The following is a 24,791-nucleotide window of genomic DNA, read 5'->3' as shown; positions in this document are numbered from 1 at the left end:
AGGGAGAGATTGGGACCTCAGACTCTCTCCTTGCAATCCATCATGGTAAAATGTTTGTTCCTAAATACAACCCTCTGTGCCTTCTGATAGATCCTCACTTTGCAACCCTGTGGATTATGTCCCTGTCATTTCAGTATCAGAAATGAGATGACAATACTCAGCTGAGGACCCCACCGATGAGTACAAGTTTTTGATTCTCCAATCTGTTGCTCCACTCTCCATTCATGCCTCTCCCCCTGCAGTCCCCTAAGTCCTTCCTGTTTCAGGTTCTGAAGAATTGTATCACGGGCAAATTAGCAATGCTGTCTGGTCACTCTATTTTGAAAAAAAATTAATTTATAGGATGAATTCCCTCCAAATCCTCCAATTCATGTTTTCTAAAGTGGACTCGAGCAAATTTTACATGGACCCTGGACACAACAGACAAGGTGTGGGCTGTGGATACCAAAGGTATATGTAAGTGTGTGTGTGTGTGTGTGTGTGTGTGTGTGTATGTGTGTGCATATTATATTTTTATATAATATATAAATTGCATACATAAAAAATATATATTATGTATATTTTTTCAGCTGCCCTCTCTTTCCTTTCATCTTCGTACAAATGAGGCTCTTTTTTCTTTGTCATCCCTGCTCTGAATTTACTTGGATTGTACTCTAGGTATACACTAACTACAGCCCTTTCTAGCTGCAGCAAGAATAGCTAAGTCAGATCCCAGGGCTTTTCTGGGCCAAGGGTCCTGCAGGCTCAGAGCTTTTGAAATATGTAAGCCCCATTTCTTTCAAGATATTGTTATTTTTCAGTCCTGTCTGACTCTTCATAACCCCATTTGGGGTTTTCTTGGCAAAGATGCTGGAATGGTTTGCCATTTCCTTCTCCAGCTCATTTTATAGATGAGGAAACTGAGGCAAAGGCTCAGTTTCCTTTGTGCCTGGGGTCATAAAGCTAGCATCTGAGGCCTGATTTGAACTTGGGAATCTGAGTCAGTTTCTGATTTCAGGTCCAACACTCTACGCACTAGTTGCCTCATTCAACGTATAGCTCACCCTCTACTGCACAGCACCCTCTTTCAGGAGAGGTGGTGGAGAGAATTAGATTGGTTATTGATGACCTCAGAGCCCAAGACATCCACAATGATGCTGCTTTACTAGTTGCTCCTTCGTTTTCAAAGATGACTGATGACGGGTGATATCTTGACTTTTGAGTGAACTGGATTTTTAAGTGAAGTAGAGTTGTGCAGTCATCAGTTTCACTTTCTCTTCCAGAGTCACTGAAGTAACAAAAGTTAAGATGACTGATGATGGCCCCAGATGCAGTGGATGACTCTGCTATCTTCAATGTCTGACCAAGCTCTAAGTGCTCCATGGTACCTGCTTCAACCGCCTTCAGGGCTACTGGAACAAACTGTTCTCATCTGCCCTTTCCACTGGGGAAGTCTTCACATGCTTGGGATACAAATTCCCCTACCCGCAATCTGGTTTAGCCCACCTGCCTCAGATGGTTTTCCTTGGGGGTGGCCACTGCACATGCTACAGCTTCTTGGGGCCACAAGTGACAGGAAGATGAAAAGTGGACACCAAAGGTGGATGAGCAGCTCTGAAAAGGGCTCAATTGTCCTCACACCAAAGGGGCTAGTCCTCCTTGAACACCACATATACCATGCGAGTAATGAAACCCAAGGCGAATCCTGCTGAATCCCCTTGTACATCAAGTTGTCTAGGATTCACATGCCATCAACAACTGCTATTGTAAGTCACCTAGTTGTTCCCAAATCTGGTCAGTCTATTCTGATATTTTCTCCAACTGCAAAATACTTTACTCACCTGGATCTCTCATGCATTTTTATCCATATCAGCTTACCCCAATTCTCAATATTTATTTGCTTTCCACTTTGGTTCTGCTCTGCTGACCTGGACCCAACTTGCCCAGTGCTTCTGAGAGCTCTCCTCTCCAGAGCCAGGCGCTGAACTGGCATTTAGAATACTTTGCTTGTGCAGTATGGAGACAGCATCCTGACTGCTAGCATCTCATTAGAAGGATGTGCTAGTGACTGTTTCTCTAACTGAAACACTGCATGTTTGGAACAGGTCTGAGCCCAAACCCCAGCCCTGCCAAACTCAGATTTGGCCATGTTACCCATGTTACCTTTTACCTTTTTTTCTCCAACTCCTCCCCTATTCTCCTTACCAACCTCTCCCTCTCTTCTCTAAGCTTTACTGCATGACAATTAACCCCATACCAAGGACTCTGAGTTCTTACTAGGGACCTCCTTCACTCAGATTCCTTCAGGAAATGGTGGTTTCTAGTGGACCCTCATTGACTCCTGACCACTTGGGCTATTATTGCTCCCTCTGTTACACTGTCAAAGCAGAGGATGTGCCATACCATCAAAAAACAAAGTTTGGATAAGCCTCCATCTTGCCGCCCACCCAGCTGCAGTGTTTTGCTGTTGCGCCCGCTTGTAATCTTTGCCAACATAAACTGGATTCTCCCAGAGATTGAAGCCCGTCTTTTAATGGGGACACTGATATTATCTCATTCGACCCCAAGAGCCATCTCAGGCAGGTGAAGACACTTAAGGGAGGCTTAGCCAGGTTGACTTGCCTGGGTCTAGCACACAACAGATTTTGAGTGATAGTCATTTATGGTGAAGTAAGACAAAAGGAAATGACTGTTACAAAACCGAAGATGAGCAAGAACGAAGATGCTCCCCATGAGCTGGAAAGCCAATTCATATTACGTCTGCCTCCAGATTATGCTTCTACTGTGAGAAGGGCAATACAGTCTGGAAGTGTCAACCTGAAAGATAAATTGATCATTGAATTACATGCAGATGGACATCATGGAATGGTCTGGGTGGACCATGCCCCATTAGCTGCTAAGGTAGTTGACCTGCCCTGCATTACTGAATCCTTGAAAACAATAGATAAAAAAAACCTTTTATAAGACAGCAGCCAGATGCTTGTGTGCAGTGTGGGTGGGGATCTTTACCCACCTCCAGAAGAACCAGTTGCCACCACTGATCCAAAAGCAAGCAAGAAAAAAGATAAGGACCGGGAGAGGAAATTCATCTGCAACCATGGTATCGCTCTGCCTCTGAAGAATGTCAGAAAGAGGAGATTCCGTAAGACAGCCAAGAAGAAGTACATTGAATCACCAGATGTGGAAAAAGAAGTAAAGAGGCTTCTCAGTACAGATGCAGAAGCTGTCATTACCCGATGGGGGGTGATTGCAGAAGATGAAACAAAGGAAGTGGACAACCAGGTTTCCCTAGCAGGCCTAGAAATTTCACTTCCAGGAAGGAGTCATAAGCAGGGCCATGGCTCCTCAGAACACGATGAGCATTAACGATATTAGCAGCAGTAGTGAAGAGGAAGATGAAAGAGATCCTCATGATGATGAAGATACAAACATCGCTAACACTGAGGAAGACCTAGAGAGGCAACTACAAGACAAGCTTGATGAATCTGATAAACAGCGCCAAGAAAACATGGAAACAAATCAGATGGTCATGGAAATTCAGGAGCAGATTGATAGAATGAAAGGTAAGCTCCAAGAAACTCAAGGAAGAGCAAACAGACAGGAAGATCTCATCATCAAAGTAGAAAATCTGGCACTCAAGACCCGTCTTCAGGCTGTGCCGCTTGAGCTCAAACAGCAGGAAGAGAGAAACAACAGCTCAGTTCCTGGCAGGAGCAGCTAGAATCGCTCCTGGAGAAATAAGAGGTCCCTGCCTGCAAATTCAGTGTTGTCCTCACACTGGTAAATGGCTCACATTCCATCCTTTGGGTTGATGTGGAAATCTGACTTTTCATTTCACCATTTTTCTGTTTCCTATTTTGACTTCCTCCCATTTCTCTCTCTGTAATACTGTTCCTTTTGCTAGAAACTTACACACTAATAAGTAGAAGGTGATAGGTGAGAGAAGACTGGTTGTAGAAGAGTTTGGGGATTAACAGACCAAATAGTTCATCCTCTAATTCCCACATTTATTTCAAGGTTTTCCTTCTCAAAATCAGAACTTACTGTTACTTTGTGGTAACTCAACTATAAAAAGATTTGAGGATAGAGAGTGTAAACCTTGTTTTGTGTACATTTTAGTTTCTCAACTGTTCTAAATCTCTCATGTAGAGGAGCAAGTTATATGGTGGTAGATAACTGTCACAGCAAATAAAAGTAACAGCCATTCGTGTCTGTAACAGAAGTAGTTTCCTACTGAGCGTGTCTCCATTTTTTTTTACTTCATTAACGTTGATATTAAAGTGGATTCATGAACAGTTATTTCTGTGATATGTTGTAGAATCTTTTAAGATATAAGTGAGTGACAGACCATGTTTGGCAACTTTTAAGGCTACATTTTGCATTTCCCCTTCACAGCTGATAAAAATGTTATTCTGTTTTCTAGTGTTACATGTTAACTCTGACTCACCGTGGACTTACTATAAGAGTTCCAAGTTAATTCTTCATGCTGTGAAGTTTTTCAAACTATATTAAAAAGTGATTAGACTCCGTAAAAAAAAAAAAAAAAAGTTCATTTGTCCTGGCTTTTCTTCTTCAGTGTCAAAAATCTGTTCTACTGGTGCTGTCAGCACTAAATCTTGGAAAACCCATTTATACCCAAGGTTACCTGGCCTTTCTCCCATCTCCCAAGAGATTTTATGGATCTGCTCACAGCTGGTCAATATAAAGATGAACTGGCTATTGCCTGCCTCTATTTAGCCAGTGCTCTCAAATTCCTTTGCTGGAAAGCTGATCCTTTTGTGGTCAAGAAACTCCTGAACTAATCACTCCAGGTGATCTTAAAGGGCTATCCACTTCATTTCCATGGTACTTTATTGCAATAACCAAATTCATGAGCTCCTTATTTACCAAGCTCAGGGAAGGATTTCCTTCCCATCATGAAGGTCGCACCCAAGATCTATGTTAGTGGATCTTTGTCACTACTGGAGAACTTCCTCTCAACCCTGTGGAAAGAACAGGAGGTAATCAGATTCTGTTCCCTAACCTACCGCAGGTTAAGTGTCCAAAACCAACTCCCATGCCACACCCTGCCATACCTGGGGATCTGTAGGCCTACTGACTCTTCTACTCGACTAGACACCCCAGCCCTGCTCTAGAATAATGAACTAATTTCAGAATATCTTTGGCTATGTAACAATTGAACAACCACCCAACTCTGGTAAACCATCAGAATGAACACAACACCACCTCATTTTTGGTTATGTGTCCAAATACTCGTAACACAAACTGAACACCTTTGGTAGGGATATACTGGCAGGGCCCAGGTTTCTGTTCGACCCAAGCAGAAACACATCTCAACAGAAAGCCTATGGTCTTCAGGAGACAAAAACTGTAATGTTTGAGGAACCTTCCTTTAAGGAACCTGGCCACATCCTCCCATCCCCACAAGGATATATATCTTTTATATTACAATGTTACAGGCCTAAATGTTGTTACAATAAATATATCATTATCAGCCTTCAAAATGTAGTCACTGAAGAGATTTGCGATTCCCTCCCATCCCTATTATATGGGACCCTAATATATTAACTTACAGAGTCTCTTACATATGGGATATGCAGAATTTAATGAAAATTCTGGGATGTCAACAGAGCCAACTGCCTATGTAGGGGAAATGCTGTGGCTTTATCAAAATGGCATGGCATTTGCTATCATGGCTTTTACATCCCTGGGCCTATGTGTAGGAAAGACTGGGTTGAAGAATCTGTAATTAGAGCCACCCCAGAAATCAATTTCTTGGACGTTCTCTTAGGTGAGACCCAGAGACTGAGGAAAAGGCTGTCCCATGTACGGTGCTGCAAGGTAATGGGGTAGTTAATGTCCTTGGAAAAGCCTTTGAGAAACTCACTAATGGAGAATCCAGGGCTATCCTTCTGAGCTTGCTCTGTGGAATTTTTCACCCTATGTCAAACGCCACAGGGCCCTAGATATGGTGCTAACCTCCAAAGGGAGAGATGGACTAGTTGACCCCCAAGACTCCCCTTCCAACTTTAAATCCTAATGTTGATGAACTACCTTCACCAGTGAGCTAGTCTGTCTCCCCCATCTCCACATACTATCTCTCTAAGATTTCTAAAAAATACAATCCCTAGCCCGTAGGGCTATCATTCTCAGAAACATTACTATGTGTGAACAGTCTTAAGTAGTGATGTTTTCAGGGTTTTCGAATCTGAATGAGGAAACTGAAGCCCAGAGTTAAAGCCTTAATTCACCTGTGGTCACACAGGTAATAAGTGGCAGGGGTAGAATTTGAATCAGAGGCATCAGACTCCAAAGTCTTCTCTGGAAGACCACAGAACATCTTGCCTCCATGTTCCCTTTAGAAAACAAAAGATGATTTCCACGGGAGTGTGATAAGGAATAAAAAGAACAGTCCAACCTCTCCCTCACTCCCATTTTTTTTTTCCTCCTGTCAGTGGCTTTTCCCATGCAAGTAAAATGATTCAGAATCTGTCGCCCTCATCTCTCTCCTGGACCATTTACACACATTACCAAATGGACTCTCCAGGTTGCAGTGACCACTCTGAGACAGGAAGCTCCACTACTTAGTGTGGATGTGTCTCTCTCATTCTTGGGAGAGATTTAGCTGGAGAACATGTCAGGGCACAGGCAAAACAAGACATTGTTGCAGGCCCAGGCAGCCCAAACCATCCCTTTATTAAGGCTTGAAGTTTCTCAGACAAACAGACAAATAGACAAGAAACTAGTTGTTCACACAAAAGAATTCCCAGATCCCCTCCCACCCTTCCCACCCTTCCCACCCTTCCCCTGATTTGATGCCACTTTGTTCCCTGGGAGAGTTGGTTCCTCCACCATCCAGAGGCCATGTGCTTATGTACTTCTGCCAAACTTGGCCCACTGGGAACTCTAGCTCTTTTCTCACTTTGGAGGAAGGGGCTGGTGGGAGAGGGTGAGAGGAAAGAGAGGGACTAGGAGAGAAGTCAGACTGCTCTTGGTTTCTCAGTCAACCCAAAGGAAGACTTCCACAGAACAGATCCTTGTGGCAGAGGGATGGATCCTGAAAGGGAGGACCAGACATGCCCACAACAGATAAAGGTTTGATTCATTGGGTCAAACAAAACAGACCTCAGGGTGCCTGGCCTGGGGAGGGATGTGGGTGAGGGGGTGGGGAGGATGGCCCCAATATTTCACCAACTCCTGTCCTGGAAGCATATGGCTTGGTTCCCTTTTTACCACTTCAGGTGGGATGCAAAGGGATGGCCCTTTGTCATACTCAGCTTGAGCAATGCCCTTGCAGAGAGAAGGCTGGCTTCAGAGCTGAACCGCACCTAGCAGACTGATCAAGAGTGCTCTGGCCCAAGCCACCCTGCAGGAATTCCCCTGTACTCCTTCCCCCGCCCCTCCTCACATCCTCCCCTGGATGGCTCTTTACTCCACAGAGCAGAGCCTTAGAGATGGACCCTCAGCACATCCTGGTTGGCAGCAGCCTTCTTACAGCTCACGCAGTTGAAGGACTGTGACCTCTGCCTCTCTGCTAAGCAGATGCGACAGATCAGGTGACCACAGGGAAGCTGATAAGCGAGCTCACTCCTGAAGAAAGTAGTAAAGAATCGGCCACAAGAGCTGCATGTAGGACCAGAATTGTTCCAGGCCAGTCCTGGGAAAAGAGGGGGAAAAACAGAGGCCAGAATTAGAACACATGTGCTCCATGCTAGTGTCTGGGAAGCAGTTTAAAGGAACATTTCTCTTCAACCACCAGAAGTGTCTATGGCAGCTCCCATATTTTGCTGCCAAGGGAAAGGCCTTGCTTGTCCTTATCTATGGAAGGGTGCCACAGAAGACAGGGCCACTCATTTCAGACCCACAGACTAGCTCCGTTTTTTCACAGGCTGGATGGTCTCGTGCTGGACAAAGTGAGAATCCCTGACTCACAGAATTGCAGGATTCAGTGGGGTAAAGAGCCTTAGGAATCCTCATTCCATAGATTGGGAAAGGAAGGCCCAAAGAGATTAAAGAACTCATCCCAGATCCCACAGGTGGTAAGCAACCAAACTGTCACTCCCAGAATGGCTACCTGACTCCAAACTCAGTGTTCTCTGCACCAGCCCATGCTCTCTCAGGTATGAAAGAGCCAATTACACTCAAAGCAAACTCTGCTCACAAAGAACTCTTCTAGCTAAAATGGGGGGTAATCTGGAGAAGTCTGGAATGTTAAAACACGTAAGTGTAAACAAATGGAAGAAACCTTTGCAGCTCCTAGTGGGATTCCACATATTGGAACGAGTCTAGTAAGCAATCAATTCAAACAGAAGAGCAAAGTAGGTTAAAGAGGGACTAACTACAGAACAAGTGGCTGCCCTCACAGCTGTGGGAGACGGGAAGGCCAGCGTGGGCCGAGGGGCCCTAGGAAGTCTCCTGGCTCACACAGCTGGGCCATGACTTCAGGAGGCCATGGGGCAGAGGCCTAACTGTCCCTATCAGGGACTTTCTATGTGAGCTCAGCTTGTACCAGGTCCTTTGTGACCCTCCTTTTGGACCCAGACCAGCAATGATTTTTAGTGTGTTCAGGAAGGAACCACAGTCATTACCGTGAAGTTTGCTTTGAGGATTTCAGGCCCTGAGTTGAGATAACAGGAAATGTCATGGGGTATCCAAACAAGGGCAGGGAATTTGGTCTAGAGTGGACTCTAAGGTCCTCAGAGGAAGAGCTGTAAGAGCTATCTGGCTAAAAACTCTAGAAAGGAAGCAGTCTTCTCTTGCTCTTGGTCTTCCATGGGACCAGGACGGGCAATAAGACCTTCCATAAGAATCATGCCTTAGAGTAGAGAGACCTCAGGCCATTTACACAGAATAACAATGGCTCACCATTGGCTGGGAGGCCTCTGGAACAGGAGCCACATTCTTGGGCTTTCTTTTAAATCACACCCACCACTAAATCTCTTCAGGCCAAGGGTGCCAATACCCTTTCTTACACAGTACTTTCAGAAGCTGTGATTGGCTTTGTAAGCTTAAAAAAAAAATAACCTTCCCTACATCCCTAGTATTACAAAAGTTTCCACTAACTACAGTCCTTTTCACAGGAGAACAAGTCCCTCTACTGGTAAGAATGTGTCTCCCAAACTCCTGAAACCAAACCAGGGCAGACACAAAGGTAGCTTGTTAGATACACCCCAGTATGGAAATTATCTGGTGAAAAGAAGCTCTTGGCTAATAATTTAACTACTGGAAGAAGTTAGTGTCCTACACTCACTGATTCAACATGAGTATTTAAGACAGTAAAACCTCATTAATTTAGATTCTTCTAATTCAGACCATAAGTATCTAAATATGGGCTGGGTCAAGGCCAAAGTTTTCTTTGCAGAGATGTAAAATGTTATCCACCTGCAGAGAACTGAGAGACTCGGAGTGCAGAATGAAGCACATTTTTTTCCTTGCCTTTTCTCCCCTCTGTATCAGTTAAGGTGAAAATATGCTTTGCATGGTTTCATATGTATAATGGGTACTTATTTCTTGTCTTCTCATATTCTCAAGAATATGGAACTGAAAACAAAAATTAAAAATAAATAAATAAAGCAGATATACATTTATTTAAAAAACCAACAAAGTTTTCTTTGTAGGATGAAAACATGATTCCTAAGCAAATTAATAGTGTCAACAAAATGCCAATGGAAATGTTCAGCCTTGGGAACCTTTATGAGCACTTCTGAGAAGTCCCTTAAAACACAAACCACAGACATAATAATTAACACATCTGTCTTAGACATTTGGACAAAATTAATATAAAGCCTCTTTTTAGGAGAAAACACTTGTTTTTCTTTCAGATGAGAGATTAAGGTCATCGTCCTTGCAGGCCCCTGGAGCCTTGCTGAAAAATCCACCTAACTTTAGCACTCAGTGTATTTCCCTACCCACATGGATGAATTGGTTCTAGACACTGCTTTCAGGTGACATTCCCACTTTAAGACTTGGCACTATAAACTCATATAATCTTAGAACTGGAAGAGACCTCGAGGGCCTTCCCTCCACCCACCGAAGGAAGTCTCTCTACTTCATCCCCCAAAAGTGGTCATGCACTCTCTGCCTGAATATCTCCAATGTTACCTAACAAGACAGCCTATTCACAGACTGGGCAGCTATGCCTGGAAAGCTCTTTCTTACAGAGTAAAAGTCACCTCCCTGTAATTTTTCCTGTTGCTCCTAGCTTGGACTTCTGGGGACAAACAGAGCCAGTCTAATCTGTCTTCCCTATGCTGGCCACAATCACGCTCCCCCTGGTTCTCCCCCTCTTCTAGTTACACTGGTTTAGACTTGGGTTGTTTTTTTTCCCTTAAAACAAGTGGTAGTGTGCCTATGAACCGGCATAGTCGTATGTGCCCCCATCTCTCAAATGCCCAACAGCTTCACCATGGACCATGTCAATGACTTCAGAAATCAGCAGCATGTGCAGAAGGTAAAGTAAGAGTATAAGGAGAGGTCTACCCTTCCACACATGGACAGCTAAGTTGGTACTGTAGACAGTCATCTGCAAAAAGTCAGAACTTTCTGGATCTATAAAGTTTTTCATTTGAATAAAGTGAAACATATAGGCTAAGAAATTTGTCCTTGGCCACAGGGACACCAAGGGGTCGCAGAAAGAGCCAATAATTTAAGGCTCTGAGGCTCAGGCGACAGTTAGGGAGAAGCCCTTCTAGACCAAGGCCCAACAAAGCAGCCCCAGAGGAAGCCCAGTTCTATAGGCCAGCCTTTGCCACGGTCTCTCTGCTTGGAAACTGAGCTCTCCCCCTAAATCTCATAGACCTTTTCTATTTGCAGATGTCTAAGATTCACTCAAAGAGGTCAAAGGCTCAGGGAGAGAGCCTGACAACTTGCCAGCAGGGGAAACATTTGCCAGAACCTAGCAGGATGCTATCAAACCTGATTGGTCAAGCTGCCAGACATAGCCGAAATCAACATACATACAACTCCTAGTTCTAAAGAAAGAGGGTGACTCAGAGCAGTGAAGAGACCTTTCTCTGAAGATCCAAGCTACTTTATAGAGCTTCCTTAATTCTGCTTAGGAGGCACAGTGACAAGTGTCCTCTCTGGTCTCCAGGCACAGAGGTAGAGGCTGGGCAGAGAAGGTCTCAGTCAGGGGGCTCAGAAGGTTCCAGGGGAAGGGGCCCGGCAGGAAATGGGTGAGGCTTACCAGAGTCAAGGGCTGAACTCCAGGAGCTATTGCTGGAGCTCCCCGAACTGAGATGGTGAGGCTGAGCCTTGGTCAGGCGGCCTGTGAAGGACGGCAGAGTGCTGAGGGCCGAAGTCAAGGCAACATCCAAGCTTTCTGACAACCTCTGCTCATGGGAAATGGTACCTGCTGAGAGAAACAGAGAGGGCTATATCTTGGGAAAGACAGATGGATGGATGAATAGATGGCCGAGAAAAAGAGGAGGGCCTAAGCAGGAAGGTGGGACCAGGGAAGAATGTGGAATGACTCAACAGCTACACTTTGGGGAAATATCCCCTTTTGGAACACTAGGTGGCGTGAACGGGCACAGGTAAATATCAGACTAGCAAAATTCAAAGAATGGTCAGCCTGCATAACCAGCAGGGGCAACAAGTTTACCAGAAAAGCATTTTCTCTATTTAATTCAATGCACATTTCCTGAACACCTATAGCATACAAGGCTGTGTGTTCAGTAATGAAGAAATTCAATGTTCAGGCCTGGATTCAAGGAGCCCCCAGTCCAGCCAGGGAGGTTCAATTGTATGCAAGGAACTCGAATACAATGATGGTATATCACAGAGGCCCTGGGTGTTCTGAAAGACCTAAAGAGGGAGAAATTCCTTTTGCAGGGAGTAAAAGGCACAAGGACCACCTAAAGGAGAAGACACTGGAGCTAGACCATGAAGGATGGGTAAAATGTTAGCAGAAAGAGAGAGAAGAGAGGAGAAAGGGGAATTCTAGATATGGAGCACAGCATGACCAAATACAGAGAGGCAGACTAGGACAGGATGACAGAGAGCACAGAGCTGTCCAGTTAGGCAGGACCACAGAATGAGTGGAAATAAGGCTGGAGATGTCAAAAAGGTAGAGACAGGATGTGAGGGGTGCTAAGGACATTGGACTATCCCTAGTAACAGGTAACATGGTAGGGGGCCAATGCCATGTTTCTGGGAAAGGATTTAGATTTATTCTACTTGGCTCCAGATAGAAATGTGAACGAGTATCACAAAGAGGTAAACTTGGGCTTAATATAAATAAAAATGTTACAATCAGATCTGGCCAAAAGCATAACTTCTGGAGGCAGGGAACTGTCTGCACTGGGAGGGAAGCAAAGGCTGGACAAGCACTTGTCAAGGCCCCTTACGCTCAGACTCCACAAATTCTGAAAATACAAAATGCTACTTTTTCTATTTTGACAGGAAAGGCAAACTCCAGATGAGGAGGGATGCTTTTTCTCTGGAGGTAACCAACCTGCATTATCAAATAGAAAAGCAGTCCAGCCCAGCCATCACTGCCACATCCGAGGGCTTACTTTAATAATCTCTCCTTGCCAAGACAAACTCCTCCACTAGCATAAGTGACCCACTCCCTTCACTCTTCTCCAGCACACTGCTTCTTCCTTTCTTACCCCCACTCTTTCACTAATCTCCACTCTGTGTCTGCCGCCTACAAATACACTCCCATCTCCCTCATATTTACCTGATCTGGTCATCCCCAATCGCTATCAGCCTAGATCTCTCTCCTTTTAGTCATTTATTTAGCCCTACCCTCTCTCCTGGCCACTGGACATCTCCAAGTAGATGCCCCTCAGATATCTTAAACTCAACATGTCCCAAACTGTACGTACACCATTACCTTTTCCCCCAAAACCTCCTCCTCTTCCTAAATTCCCTAGAATTGTTGAGGAAACCACTCTACTTTACCACCCAGGTATCATTTCACCTTGCCACTTTCTCTCACCCCCCACATGTAATCAGGTCCAATTTTTGCCCATCCTACCTTCACATCTTCTATGCCCTGTTCTCTCCTCTGATAATTCCTCCTGCTGCAGATCTTCAAACCCACACACCTGGGCTAGCCCTCCTTGACTCAAGCAGCACCCCATTGCAGTCCATTCTCGACTCAGTTGTCAAACTGATCTCCCTAAAGTACACTTCTGTACATGTCACTCCCCATTCAATCAACTCCAGTGGCTCCTGTATATCTCCTGTACATACAGATATCTCCTGTATCAAATAGGTAATCTGTTTGGATCAAATGAGATATTTTTTCAATACTTAGCAAAGAGCCTGGTGCTTAATATCTATATAAGAGGCAGCTAAGAGGTACAAAGAATAAAGCACTGAAACTGGAAAGACCTGAGTTCAAATCTGACCACAGACACCAGCTGTGTGTCCTTAAGTCATTTAATTCCTCAACTGTAAAGCAGGGAAATAATAGTGCCTACCTCCAAGGACTGTTGTAAAGAGCAAACGAAATAATATTTGTAAGAGCATTTAGCACACTTAGTAAATGCTTGTCTCCCCCTCCCCCCTTTAGAGCCCTTCCCATCTATCTGTTCAGTCTTCTTATCCATTTTACACTCCCTCCTCCATGCACCATGCCCTGTGCTCTGCCATCCAGCAGCACTGGGCTGTCCCCCAGGTCGGGGACACTCTCCTTCCTCATCTCCACCTCCTGGCTTCCTCCAAGTTCTGGCTCCAGTCTCACTTTCTGTAAGAAGCCTTTCCTAGCCCTCCCCTCTGTGCTTTCCCTCTGAGGTCATGATCGCTGTGCCCAGGCTAGAGCTCCTTTGTTCACAGTGGTTTGCAGGTCTCCCCCACTAGACTGGGAGCTCCTTGAGAGCAGGGGCTATTTTTACCTTCCTTTGTGTTTCCAGCACTTAGCACAGTGTTGGGCACATAGTAGGCAGTTAATACTTGCTAACTTGACTTTTTCTGGAAATTGCGTAATCAGGTTGTCAATACCAGAGTCAATACCACTACAGGAGGTCAGCTGAAGCTCTGCTGCAAAGGATGTCAGGCCCTAAGCTGGTCCAGGACCATAAAGCAATGAAGCAGCTGGAGAGAGCTGGGGCAATGCTCGGTCTACGTATGCAGTTAGAAACCTGCCGATTTGGCTGCCTAAAACCTCCTTGTTTAGCCCCCAAATAGGCTGCTCCCCCACTGCCTCCTGTGCTCCTCATCAACTGGGGCTGGGCCCAGGGTCCAGCAGCACAGTGGCTGCAGGCCCAGCTAGAAAACAACTGCTCTCTTCTACTCCTATGGATCTGTGGGCCATCTCCAACAGGTGGTACTTGTGATCTATGGGACAAGGCCATGGAAACAGCTTGCTGAATGGACTGCATCTGTGTGGTGGTTTATGGGTCACAGAACACTCTTCCCCTCACAACTTTATAAGGTAGAAAACTGAAGTTTCTCAAAGGAGTTCAGTTTTAGGAGACAACCACTGAGTCATGCAAAAAGTATGGGCCTGTGCCCATCACTCTGAGCTGTCACTGGTGTCTTGTAGGACCCTGTGAGTCCATCCCTTCATCTGCATAAGAAGGCTGAACTCTGATGATCTCAGAGATCCCCTCCCTCACCCTGCAATGCCCTCTTCCCACATCACTGCTGAAATGATATTCCCTAGAAAGGTCCCTTCCTCCCTTCTTGGAAAAGAAGGCCCAGAAGGGCTGTGGAACACTGCCGACACCCTCGGTGGTGGCTGACACCCAGGGGGGCTCTGGGGAACGGCTTTCTTTTTTATTCTTTGTCACTTTGTTATCCTTGTTTGATTCTTTTGCTCTTTGTTGAACTCAGGGAGTAAGCAGTAGAGGAAGACATTAAAAAATGAAGAGGTGTGTGTGTGCAAGTGTGCATCACACACACAAACACATGCACGCACGTGTGCACACATACACACAAACACCCACACATACACGCACACAAACACATACATGCATGCATGCACACACACCCACACATACACAAACACCCACACATACACGCACACAAACACATACATACATGCATGCATGCACACACACCCACACATACACAAACACCCACACATACACACACAGATGTGCGCATATACACGCTTTTTTAAAGGAAAAGAAATAAACACTCTTCTTCTGTCAAAGCCCAACAGAGAGGCCACTTCCACTTTCTCCATGAAACTACCTTCTCAGATAAAGAAGAAAGTTCTCTCTCTTTTTTAACGGCCCATTTATACTCTAACCTACACACACACACACACACACACACACACACACAGACACACAGACACACACACACACACACACACACACACACACTCATATCCTGCTTCTGCTGTGGGCTCCTTGAGGGCAGGGACAGGTTTTGCTTCTCTATTTCACTGCCTCATAAACAAGATGTGCTTAATAAATATTTGTTGAATTAAACAGAACTTTTCTATGAGCTCCAAGTTCCAGAAAAATGACTATATCTTGGGACTCAGTATCCAAATCAGTATGGAACCTTAACCTTCAAAACATAAGACAAGATATAAATGGAGATATAACAGGGAGAATGCCCCTCTGACTGCCACTGGGTAGAGTCAAAGGACAGGTTGAGGGCACTGACCCCAACTTCGATGGGGCCTCTGAGAATTAACCCACAAAAGCTGCATAAATGAATGCTGGCCTTATGGCAAAAGCCACCCCTACTTAAAAAACAAACTTAAAGGACAGCCAAACTACCTGATGAGCAATCCATGTGTGTCAGACTCGGATCAGCATTGAGTTTGATTTTCTTAGTGTTGTGCTCCGAGGTAGAAGATGTGAATCGTGGGTCTGTGGTAAAAAAATAGGGAGGTGGCTCAAAACGAGGGGTGGGACTTGGTAATGGCTCCACGAACTCCCCCTTTCTCTTGCGAGAAGCCACGGAAGAGGGAACTGCCACCCCAGGAGGCTGGGCTCTTCCAAGAAGGTTGCAGCCAGGAACAGTATGCTGGAGCAGGAAATAATCTATCCTAGCCTTCAGAGAAGTGTGGGGCAGTGGCTGGGAGTGCTGGCTGAAGGCCACCCCAGTAAAGGGGTCACTGGGGACTCGGCCCCAAACTGCTTCACTCCTGTTACACTTCTCCAGGGTGCTCTGGTCAATGACCTTGCCAGAAGGGAGCAGCATGGGGAAGGGCATTATCTCCAGAGTGATTGGATCCAGGAATTCCTCAGGCACATCCTGGATTGAATCTGCCAGTTCCTGAATTCCTGGTGGCCGTTGGCTCTGGGCATGACCACAGGGCTCACAGTCATTCTCCATAGGCAACGATGAAGTGGGGTGGGAGGCGGTGGAATTCACGCCTCGAGGAACACTCTGGGAGGCTAACTGCATGACGCTCTCTATTACCTCTTGGGAGCAGCTTTTGGCTGGTTGGCCCCAGACTTCCACCTTCTTAATGCAAGTGATCCCACTGCCAGCAATATGGGTGATTGAGATCTTTAAATTAGATACATGACCAAGAGAGAACGGGCCTTTACTCCAGAGGTCTTGAGTTACAGTTCCAAAATGAGAGAGGTTAGTTTCCAAAAGATGGAAAGGTGGCCTGGCCTTGAAGCCCCTATGGGTAAATGTAGCTCGCCCCTGGTTTTTTAACAAGACTCTCCCTACCAAGGTGAAAGTCTCTTTTTCAATGTTAGTCGGCTCCAAGACTGAAGGTTCTGACTCCATGGTGCTCCAGTAGGTTTTACCTGATGAGTTAGACGTGAGAACTTCCAGGCCAACGATATTTTGGATTCCCCCTGATGTGAGGTCCACATTAACCTTGCTGAGCTCCACATTAAAGGGAAAGGACACAGTCACATGGACTGGTGGTTTAATGAAATACTCAGTGCGGAAGCCACGGTTTCTCTTCACAAGGTCTTCAGAGATGAGATTTTCTACTTCATAGCCATCTGCTGAGATCTGGATTTAATAACAAACAGAAAACATGTTGATTTGAGCTGACTCAAGGAAGGCAGGCTGGATTTTAAGAAATTACCATTTTTAAGAAAAATTATTTCAAGATAACCTATGAGATTGTGGCACAGAATTCATAATTCATGAAGCTTGGTTGTTCCTTACTTGGACACTAGACAGACTTGTGAAGGCAGGGCTGCCATAAGTAAGCAGGAGCCCAAAGAGCATCTGTCCAGCATCTGTCTAGAGCATCTGGGACCCTGTGACAAAATCTCTCATAGCTCAAGTGGCACGAACTCCAAATTATAATTAAATGTCACTGGGAAGTTACCCAGAGATGTCTAACCTCTTGGAAAATGTCAAGGTGCACAGCTTTGGGAAAATCCACTTTCACAGAACTTCCCCCATTTGTATTTGGGTCCTACCAACTATGACATTTACCATAGATAAGCATCCCAGATATATCTTAAAAGTAGCATGTGGAATAAGAAGTATGCTTGCTACTGTCCAGGAGTCTGCCATAATCAATGTGTTTATACAAAGTTCATTTAACTGATTTTGAAGGAAATGGGAGCATGAAGGTCAGGAATTATAAACTAGAAAGAAAGACCAATCATTACATTTTTTACCTTGTTGCACTGAATTCTTGGTTTGAACTGTGGGAGGCAAAGGTTTATGACCATCTTTGCAGATGAAAGAGCAGCGTCCGATCATCAGAAGAAGCCTTAAAGGAAAAACAAATCCCGGGATTACTAAGGAGGAGGAGCTCAGAAACAGCCAGCAAGGACAGGGCAGTGCAGACCCTGAACACGCTGCCTGCTCTCGGGCCCAGACGACACTTAATATCTTGCCTTCTTGTACAAGCCCACAAAGCAGCCTTCCTCAGCCAGGCAGTAACAGATCACTCTGGGGCTGTCTCTCCCAGTGAGCTCTGTGATTTTCTCTAGCTCTCTTCATGCCTGGCCTCTTCCACTTTCTTAACAGCATTAAAACTGAACAGTGTTTCACTGTCACACCTCTCAGGTAGGACAGTTCAAATATTCCCACTGTTTAAATCCCCTCAGTTGGGCAATAGATAAATTGAGGTATATGAAAGTACTAGAATAACCCTACACCTTAAAACATTACAAATGATTCAGAGAAAAATGAAAAGACTTATATGAATTGATACAAAATAAAGTAAGAAAAAAATCAGGAACTACACTAATAGTTATAAACCTAGGTAACTATGAGGGTACTCCCAATGAAACGAGAAGTTTGGGGGAAAAGCAATGATCCACAGCACCCCCATTGCTGCCAAGATGGTGTCAGGCTCTGACTGAAAGGTGGCCGACGCCTGCCCATCTATGCTTACCCTATAACTAAGCGGCAGTCCAAGTTTATTACTCAAGAACTTTGGAACCAGCGACTCCCAGTGAGAGAACCACTTGACATCAATTTCAAGAATAAAAGCATTTGTTTGTGGATTCTCCATCCCTCTCAAGGGTTCTAGGTGATAGCCTGCCAAGTATGACTCAATTGAATGCATTACAGATCAGACTGTCATGTTCAGTTTATTTGGAAATTCAGCCCAAACAGTAGTGAGGGGTTCTCATGTCAATCTTTCTTTAGTATTCAAGGCAATGCCAGTGAATCAAAAATAGGAGAGGGAGAAACAACTGTGTGCAGGTTTTTTTTTTCTTGCTTAATTATTCAGAGCAGCCTATTTTAAACTCATCAGCCAAAAAGGTTTTGGCACTGACTGAGATTAAAAAAAATATTTTAACAAGTGTACGTAAAAAAACAAAGTCTAGGTTGTAGAACCAAAATGGCCTAAATCTGAATCATCACAGTCTAAGAATTAGGTGGCTGACTGGGGAAGCGAGGCAATGAACTTCCAGCCTCCCCAGAAGTGCTGTGTATTGAGACCAATACAGCAGATTTTTTTTTTAAGCTCTTTTTGCTTAGGTAGTTTTTCTTTTTTAATTCTTTTTTAAAATGAAGGCTTAGGGATGGAATGGAAAGAGGAATCAGTGAATGTAAAAGAGGCACCAAAAAAATAATCATTTAGCTAGAAAGTACTTTGAGAAGGCACATAGTTCATTCCCCTGCCTTTAGGCAGTTTCCCATTAAAATAATTTCAAAGAAGTGAGAATCTGTATTGGAAAATTTTTCATTTGCTCTATTGAAACAAAAAAATTCTTTCCAATCTGGATCCAATGTCTCTCTCTCCAACTCTTTTTTCTCTTTTGTGACAATATATACCTTCCACATCATTCAAATAAGCCTACTTAGCATCCTCCCCTGATCACAATGTCTCACCTCTGAAACTTTGCTCACATTGGCCTCACTTCCCAAACTGGAATGCTCTAACCCCCTGCCTCCATCCTATCCCAGCCCTATTTATCCCCTGCAAGGTCCTGTGCATGTGCCATCTCAATCAATCCAAAAACATTTATTAATGCCTTCTACCCTGTTCCATGCACCGTGCTAGGCCCTGAAAACAGAAAAGCAAAAATGTAAAAGTCTCAGCTGTCAAAGAGTTTACATCCTATGGGGTAAGACAAATACATGTGCTAGCACACAAAATGCATGCAAAATAAATACAAGGTAGGAAATGTATAAACTGAGGGCCTGGTCCAGGTATTTCCAATCTGTACTTATTGAGAAGAAACAAAACAAAACCTTTCCCCTTTAATTCTCAGTTCCCTGAACTCCTCACACTTCTGTATAATTAAATAATCAGATAACAGTGCATTCAAAAAAGTGGATGGACATGCTACTTTTAACACAGCATCTTTCCTTGTAGGCAAAGAGGCAGGTAGACACAAGCTGAGTTCTAAAATCTGGCTTCAAGTCTGATGACAAGTTAATGAAAAGGAATGCAGACAGTTCCACATCCAAAAGAATTTGGATCAAACAGGTGAGTAAGAAGAAAGAAAAAAAGGTTCCGTTTCAAATAAGAGAAAAACATTTAACCTCAAAGAGGGGGAGGAAATGCTAGCACACCAACTCAGTCAAGTCAGCACATCAGCCTTTAAGGAGCACAACACTTCAGGTTCCTTCCAGATGGGATTACTTGTCCATCCCAGGAGAAAACCAGCCCTTGGTGAGCACTTTCACTGCAGCAAGTACAAGCGGAATGAATCACCCTCAGCTTGCCAGTAGCCCTCCCAGGAAGTGGGACCCCAAGGAGCCGGCCATCTTGGTTCTCAGGGCTAACATCAATGGAAATCCATTCTAAGGAAAAGTCCCTAGATGAGAGAGGACCTGTTTGCATCAAACTTTTAACTTTTGTCCTTCAAACCAAAGACTAGCCTTTCACTTAATGACTTCCCAGAGAGATGAGGGATGAAGAACTTCTTTGGTGACTGGTGACATCAAATCTAAACTGCAAAATAATCAGAAGCTAAATGATTCTCATTGTCACCACTAAGACTTGGTAGGATGGGACAGACGACCCTGGGAAAACACAACCCACTGAAAATCAAAGGAATAAAGGGCAAGGAAGAATGGTATTGTGGTGAACAGGGAACTTCAATTATCTGGATATCTGCAGGAGATCATTCTCCACCAGAAGCAAAGAAACAGCAATTCCTGAGTTGCCCAATTTTTAATTTTTCCTCTGAAAGATGAAAGAAACAACAGATTAAACTAGATGTTAAACTAGGCGTAATCTAACATGGACCAAATTTTGAGAAGATATCTCAAAGCATGCAGAGAAGAAGAGCTAGGATAAAAACACTAAGAGAACTGCCAATTAAACCACGCTTAAGGAAAACGGGAGGAATACAGAGGAAACCTAGGCCATGTAAAGACAAAATACACGAATCGATGAAAGATAAGCCATTAGCTAGGCTGTTATTAAAAAGAATAGAAAATCAAACTGTCAATATCAAAAAATGAAAAAGGACAAATTACAAATGAAGAAACAATGGAAAATTGTCCAACCACTTCTGCCTAATTATATTAAGAGATAATAAAATGGATGTATAAAATACATAGATTAACAGAACAAGAAACGGAATTTAAATGACCAAATTTCAGAAAAAGTAAATGAATGCTAAATTTCATTTAGAGGGTTAATAAAAATATATATTTTTTTCCCATTCAGGTTTTTTGAATCCAGGTCAAGATTCTTACCTTAATGAATATAAATACAAACATGTTTAATAAAGTATCAACAAAATACAACAAAAAGACTGTACATTATGAACAAGTAGGATTTGTAACAAGAATGCAAGATTGGCTCAGCACCAGAAAAACTAAAAACATGATAAATTATATTAATAATAAAGATAAAAATTATATGATTATGACAAGAGATGCAGAAAATGCTTCTGATGAAATATAAAAGTAACCACCAAAATTATTAGGCATTAGCTAAAAAACAGAAAAGTTGGACCAGATCAGAAACCCAACATCCAGAAGCAAACAACAGAAATGTGGTGTTTGATAAACCCAAAGACAACAATTATGAAGTTGCAAAAAAAACTGCTAGGAAAACTAGAAAGCAGTCCGGCAAGAATTAAGCTTAGAGCAAGGTCTCAAACCACATATTAACAATAAGCTCCAAAAGGTTATATGATCTAGATACAAACAAATTAGATAAGGAAGAAAATATATTCTGCAGCTATGGGTAGAGGAAGATTTCAGTAATTTCAAAGTACAAATAAATGGAGAGAACACCAGAAGATAAAATGTACACTTTAGATTACATAAAATTTAAAAGGTTATATACAAACAAAATCAATGCAATTAAAATTAAAAGTGAAACAATTAATTGGAAAAATCTTCAGAGTAAGAGTCTTCAGTAAAAGTGACATATATACATATATATATATATATATGCATACAAGACATATATATAGAGCTGATTCAAACATGAGAATGACAAGCATTCCTCCATCAGATAAAAGGTCAAAGGATATGAGCAAGTTGTTCTCCAAGGAAGAAATGCTCCAAATCATTAAAAGAGAAGTGCAAATGACAACAACTCATACCTAGCAGAATGACAAAGATGACAAAAATGGGAAATGCCAATTCTTGGAGGGGCTTGAGGAGGTCAGGAGAACTGTTTGTGAAGTTGTGAGCTGGTTCAACTATTTTTGGAAAGTAATTTGGAATTATGTCCTCCAAAGTCACTAAGATGTGTATATATACCCTTTGACCCAGTGATATCATTACTAGTTTTAAACCCCAAAGAAATCAAAGAAAGAAAAAGATCCATCCACAGGTATCAAATTAATGGTAGCAGCCCTTTTTTGCTGTAGCAAAGAACTGGAAACAAAAGGCTTACCCATCAACTGGAGAATAGTTAAACAAATGATGGTGCAGGTAATGAATGGAACATTATTGTGCCACAAAAAAATGATGGAACAGAAAGTCATACAGCAACCCAGGAAGATTTGTATGAACTAATGCAGAATGAAGTAAGCAGAACCAGAACAATTTAAAATGACCAACTACAACAGAGGACCAATGATGAGGCATGATACCTTCCTTCTAACAGAAGTGATGGACTGGGAATAGGTGTAGGAATAGACTTTTGTACATGGTAAATGTATGGATTTATTTTCATTTGGTTATGTTTGTGACAGGGACTGCATTTTTTCTTTTTTTTTTCAGTTGTATTGATGCCTCTCCATTGCCTACAGGATAACACCAACCCTTCACAATCTGACTTCTATCTACCTTTACAGCCTTATTTCAGATCATCTTTTCCAATGAATTCTACATTCCAGCAATGCTAGACTCCCAGCTCTCTCAACATGCCGTCTCCTTCTCACCGTACACTCAGAAGTGCTGTCCTCCTCCCTGGCATCTCTGCCTCTCAGAACCATTGTCTCCTTTGAGGTTTCTCTGACCCCCCCCGCTGGCACTCTTTCAATCTATCCTATCATTGTGCACACAATGTTTCTCCCCAGCAGAAAGCAAGCTTCCTGAAGGCAGGAATTTCATTTTTGACTCCCCCCTTTTTTTAACATTTGTTTTTAAAAATTTTGAGTTCCAAATTCTGTCCCTCTCTTCCCTTCCTCCCCCTCCCTTAAGCAGTAAGTATTTTGTTATAAACTGTACATGTGGGATCAAGCAAAACATATTTCTGTATTTGTCATGTTGTGAAAGAATACATAGACAAAAGACAAAAGAAAAAACATACAAAAAATATATCAAGTGAAAAACAATACGTTTCAATCTGCATTCAGACTCCATCAGTTCTCTCTCTGGATGTGGATAGCATTTTTAATCAAGTCCTTTGGAACTGTCTTGGATTATTATATTGCTGAGAATAGCTAAGTCATTCAAAGTTAATCATACATTTTAAGCTACTTAATAAATGTGTTATACATACAACTGGGAAATAAGAAATACAGGTAATAGGGCATAGAAATCTATCTTGCCCTACCGGAAAAGAGAGAAGAAGGGGATAAGGGAAGGGAGGGGTGTGAAAGAAGGGAGGGTACATTGAGGGAAGAGGTAATCAGAATGCAAGGCATTATGGGGTGGGGGGAGGGGGGAGATGGGGAGAAAATTTGGAACTCAAAATTTTGTGGAAATGAATGTTGAAAACTAAAAAAATAAATATTTTTTTTTAAAAAGATCTTCAAAAAAAATAAACATGTTGCCATTCCATAGAGCAATCTGGAACTATGGCCCAAGGGCTATAAAACCATGTATACCCTTTGACCTAGCAATACCACCATTAGGTCTGTACGCCAAAAGAGATAAAAAACAAAAAGGAAAAAGACATATATGTGTAAAGATATTTATGACAGCTCTTTTCTGGTGGCAAAGTACTGGACGTCTATCAATTGAGGAAATGTTTAAACAAGCTGTGGTATGTGATTGTAATGGAATACTATTGTGCTATAAGAAATGCTGAGCAAGACAGTTTCAGAAAAACCTAGGAAGACCTGTATGAACTGATGCAAAGTATAATGAGCAGAACCAGGGGAACAGCAGTAATGGCAGTATTATAAGAGGATCAACCATGGATAATTCAGCTACTCTCAGCAATACAATGACCCCAGACAATTCTGAAGGACTTAGGATGAGAAATGCCTCCATTCCCAGAGGAAGAACTGATGGAGTCTGAATACCGATTGAAGTGTATTTTCTTTAACTTTATTTTTCTCAGGGTTTTTTTGTCTGTTTTCTTTTCCATGACTAAAATGGAAATATTCTCTGCATGACTACACTTGTATAACCTATATCAAACTGCTTGCCTTCTCAATGAGGGTGGTAGGGAAAGAGGGAGGGGAAAAGAAAATTTGGAACTCAAAATTTTAAAAACAAATGCTAAAAATTATTTTCACATGTAATTGGGGAAAATAAGATGATAAATATGAGAATAATATGTGATGCCTTGAGGTGAACAAAACATCTCAACTGTGGTATAAGCAGGGTAGAGTACAGCAAGAGCATCCTCCCCTCCCTCACTCTGGACACTCTCCGTCCCTGCCTGCCACCCAGACTCACAGAACAGTTTGTTCTCCACCTCTTACGCTCTATATTTTATTTTGTAAACCAGTTATCTGCCCATGGGTCACATTTCCCCTACAAGAGTCTACATTTCACAAGGGAATAAACAATGCCTCATTAATAACTCCTCCAGCATGGAGCAGTGGTTCTCTACATAGCGGGTAACTAACAATATTTGTAGAACTGAATAAAATTTTCATCATGATATTCTGCTACAACCTCAAGTTCACCATGACTAAAATCCAATTCATCCTTTCCTCTAAAATAGGCTCATCTCCTTGACTTCTGTCAATATCATCATTCTTCTCAATCATCTGTGTTCATAACCTCACAAAAACTGTTGCATCTTCCCCTTTTCTGTCCCTCCCCCCCTCACTGCCCTCCCACACACACACACCTAGTTACTAAGTCGCACCAACTCTACCTCAGGAGCACAATGATTCTCCTCCCCATCCTAACTGCTACCA

The 24,791-nt window shown here is 43.0% G+C and overlaps 1 protein-coding gene and 1 pseudogene across 6 annotated transcripts in view; one reads left to right on the top strand and one right to left on the bottom strand.

Annotated features, from left to right (window-relative positions):
* Positions 1 to 2,664: 2,664 nt before the first annotated feature.
* Positions 2,665 to 3,720, top strand: LOC140510886 (transcription initiation factor TFIID subunit 7-like; annotated as a pseudogene).
* Positions 3,721 to 6,640: 2,920 nt separating this feature from the next.
* UBOX5 (U-box domain containing 5) overlaps positions 6,641 to 24,791 on the bottom strand; it is a 32,390-nt gene continuing 14,239 nt past the window's right edge. For 4 of the 6 annotated variants that reach the window (XM_072619779.1, XM_072619780.1, XM_072619782.1 and 1 more), the window contains 4 exons: positions 17,493 to 17,587; positions 15,666 to 16,869; positions 11,165 to 11,332; positions 6,641 to 7,636 (listed from right to left, as the gene is read on the bottom strand). In XM_072619779.1, coding sequence (XP_072475880.1) covers positions 7,428 to 7,636; positions 11,165 to 11,332; positions 15,666 to 16,869; positions 17,493 to 17,546 — 1,635 coding nt within the window. In that variant the 5' untranslated portion in view covers positions 17,547 to 17,587 and the 3' untranslated portion in view covers positions 6,641 to 7,427. The remainder of the gene's footprint in view (positions 7,637 to 11,164; positions 11,333 to 15,665; positions 16,870 to 17,492; positions 17,588 to 24,791) is intronic. The other 2 variants (XM_072619783.1, XM_072619784.1) reach the window with 1 other exon arrangement.

The sequence above is a fragment of the Notamacropus eugenii genome, chromosome 6, assembly GCF_028372415.1.
Source record: "Notamacropus eugenii isolate mMacEug1 chromosome 6, mMacEug1.pri_v2, whole genome shotgun sequence".
NCBI classification, from domain to species: domain Eukaryota; kingdom Metazoa; phylum Chordata; class Mammalia; order Diprotodontia; family Macropodidae; genus Notamacropus; species Notamacropus eugenii.
The sequence above is the reverse complement of the archived record's forward strand: the minus strand, read 5'-3'. Positions and strand labels throughout refer to the sequence as shown.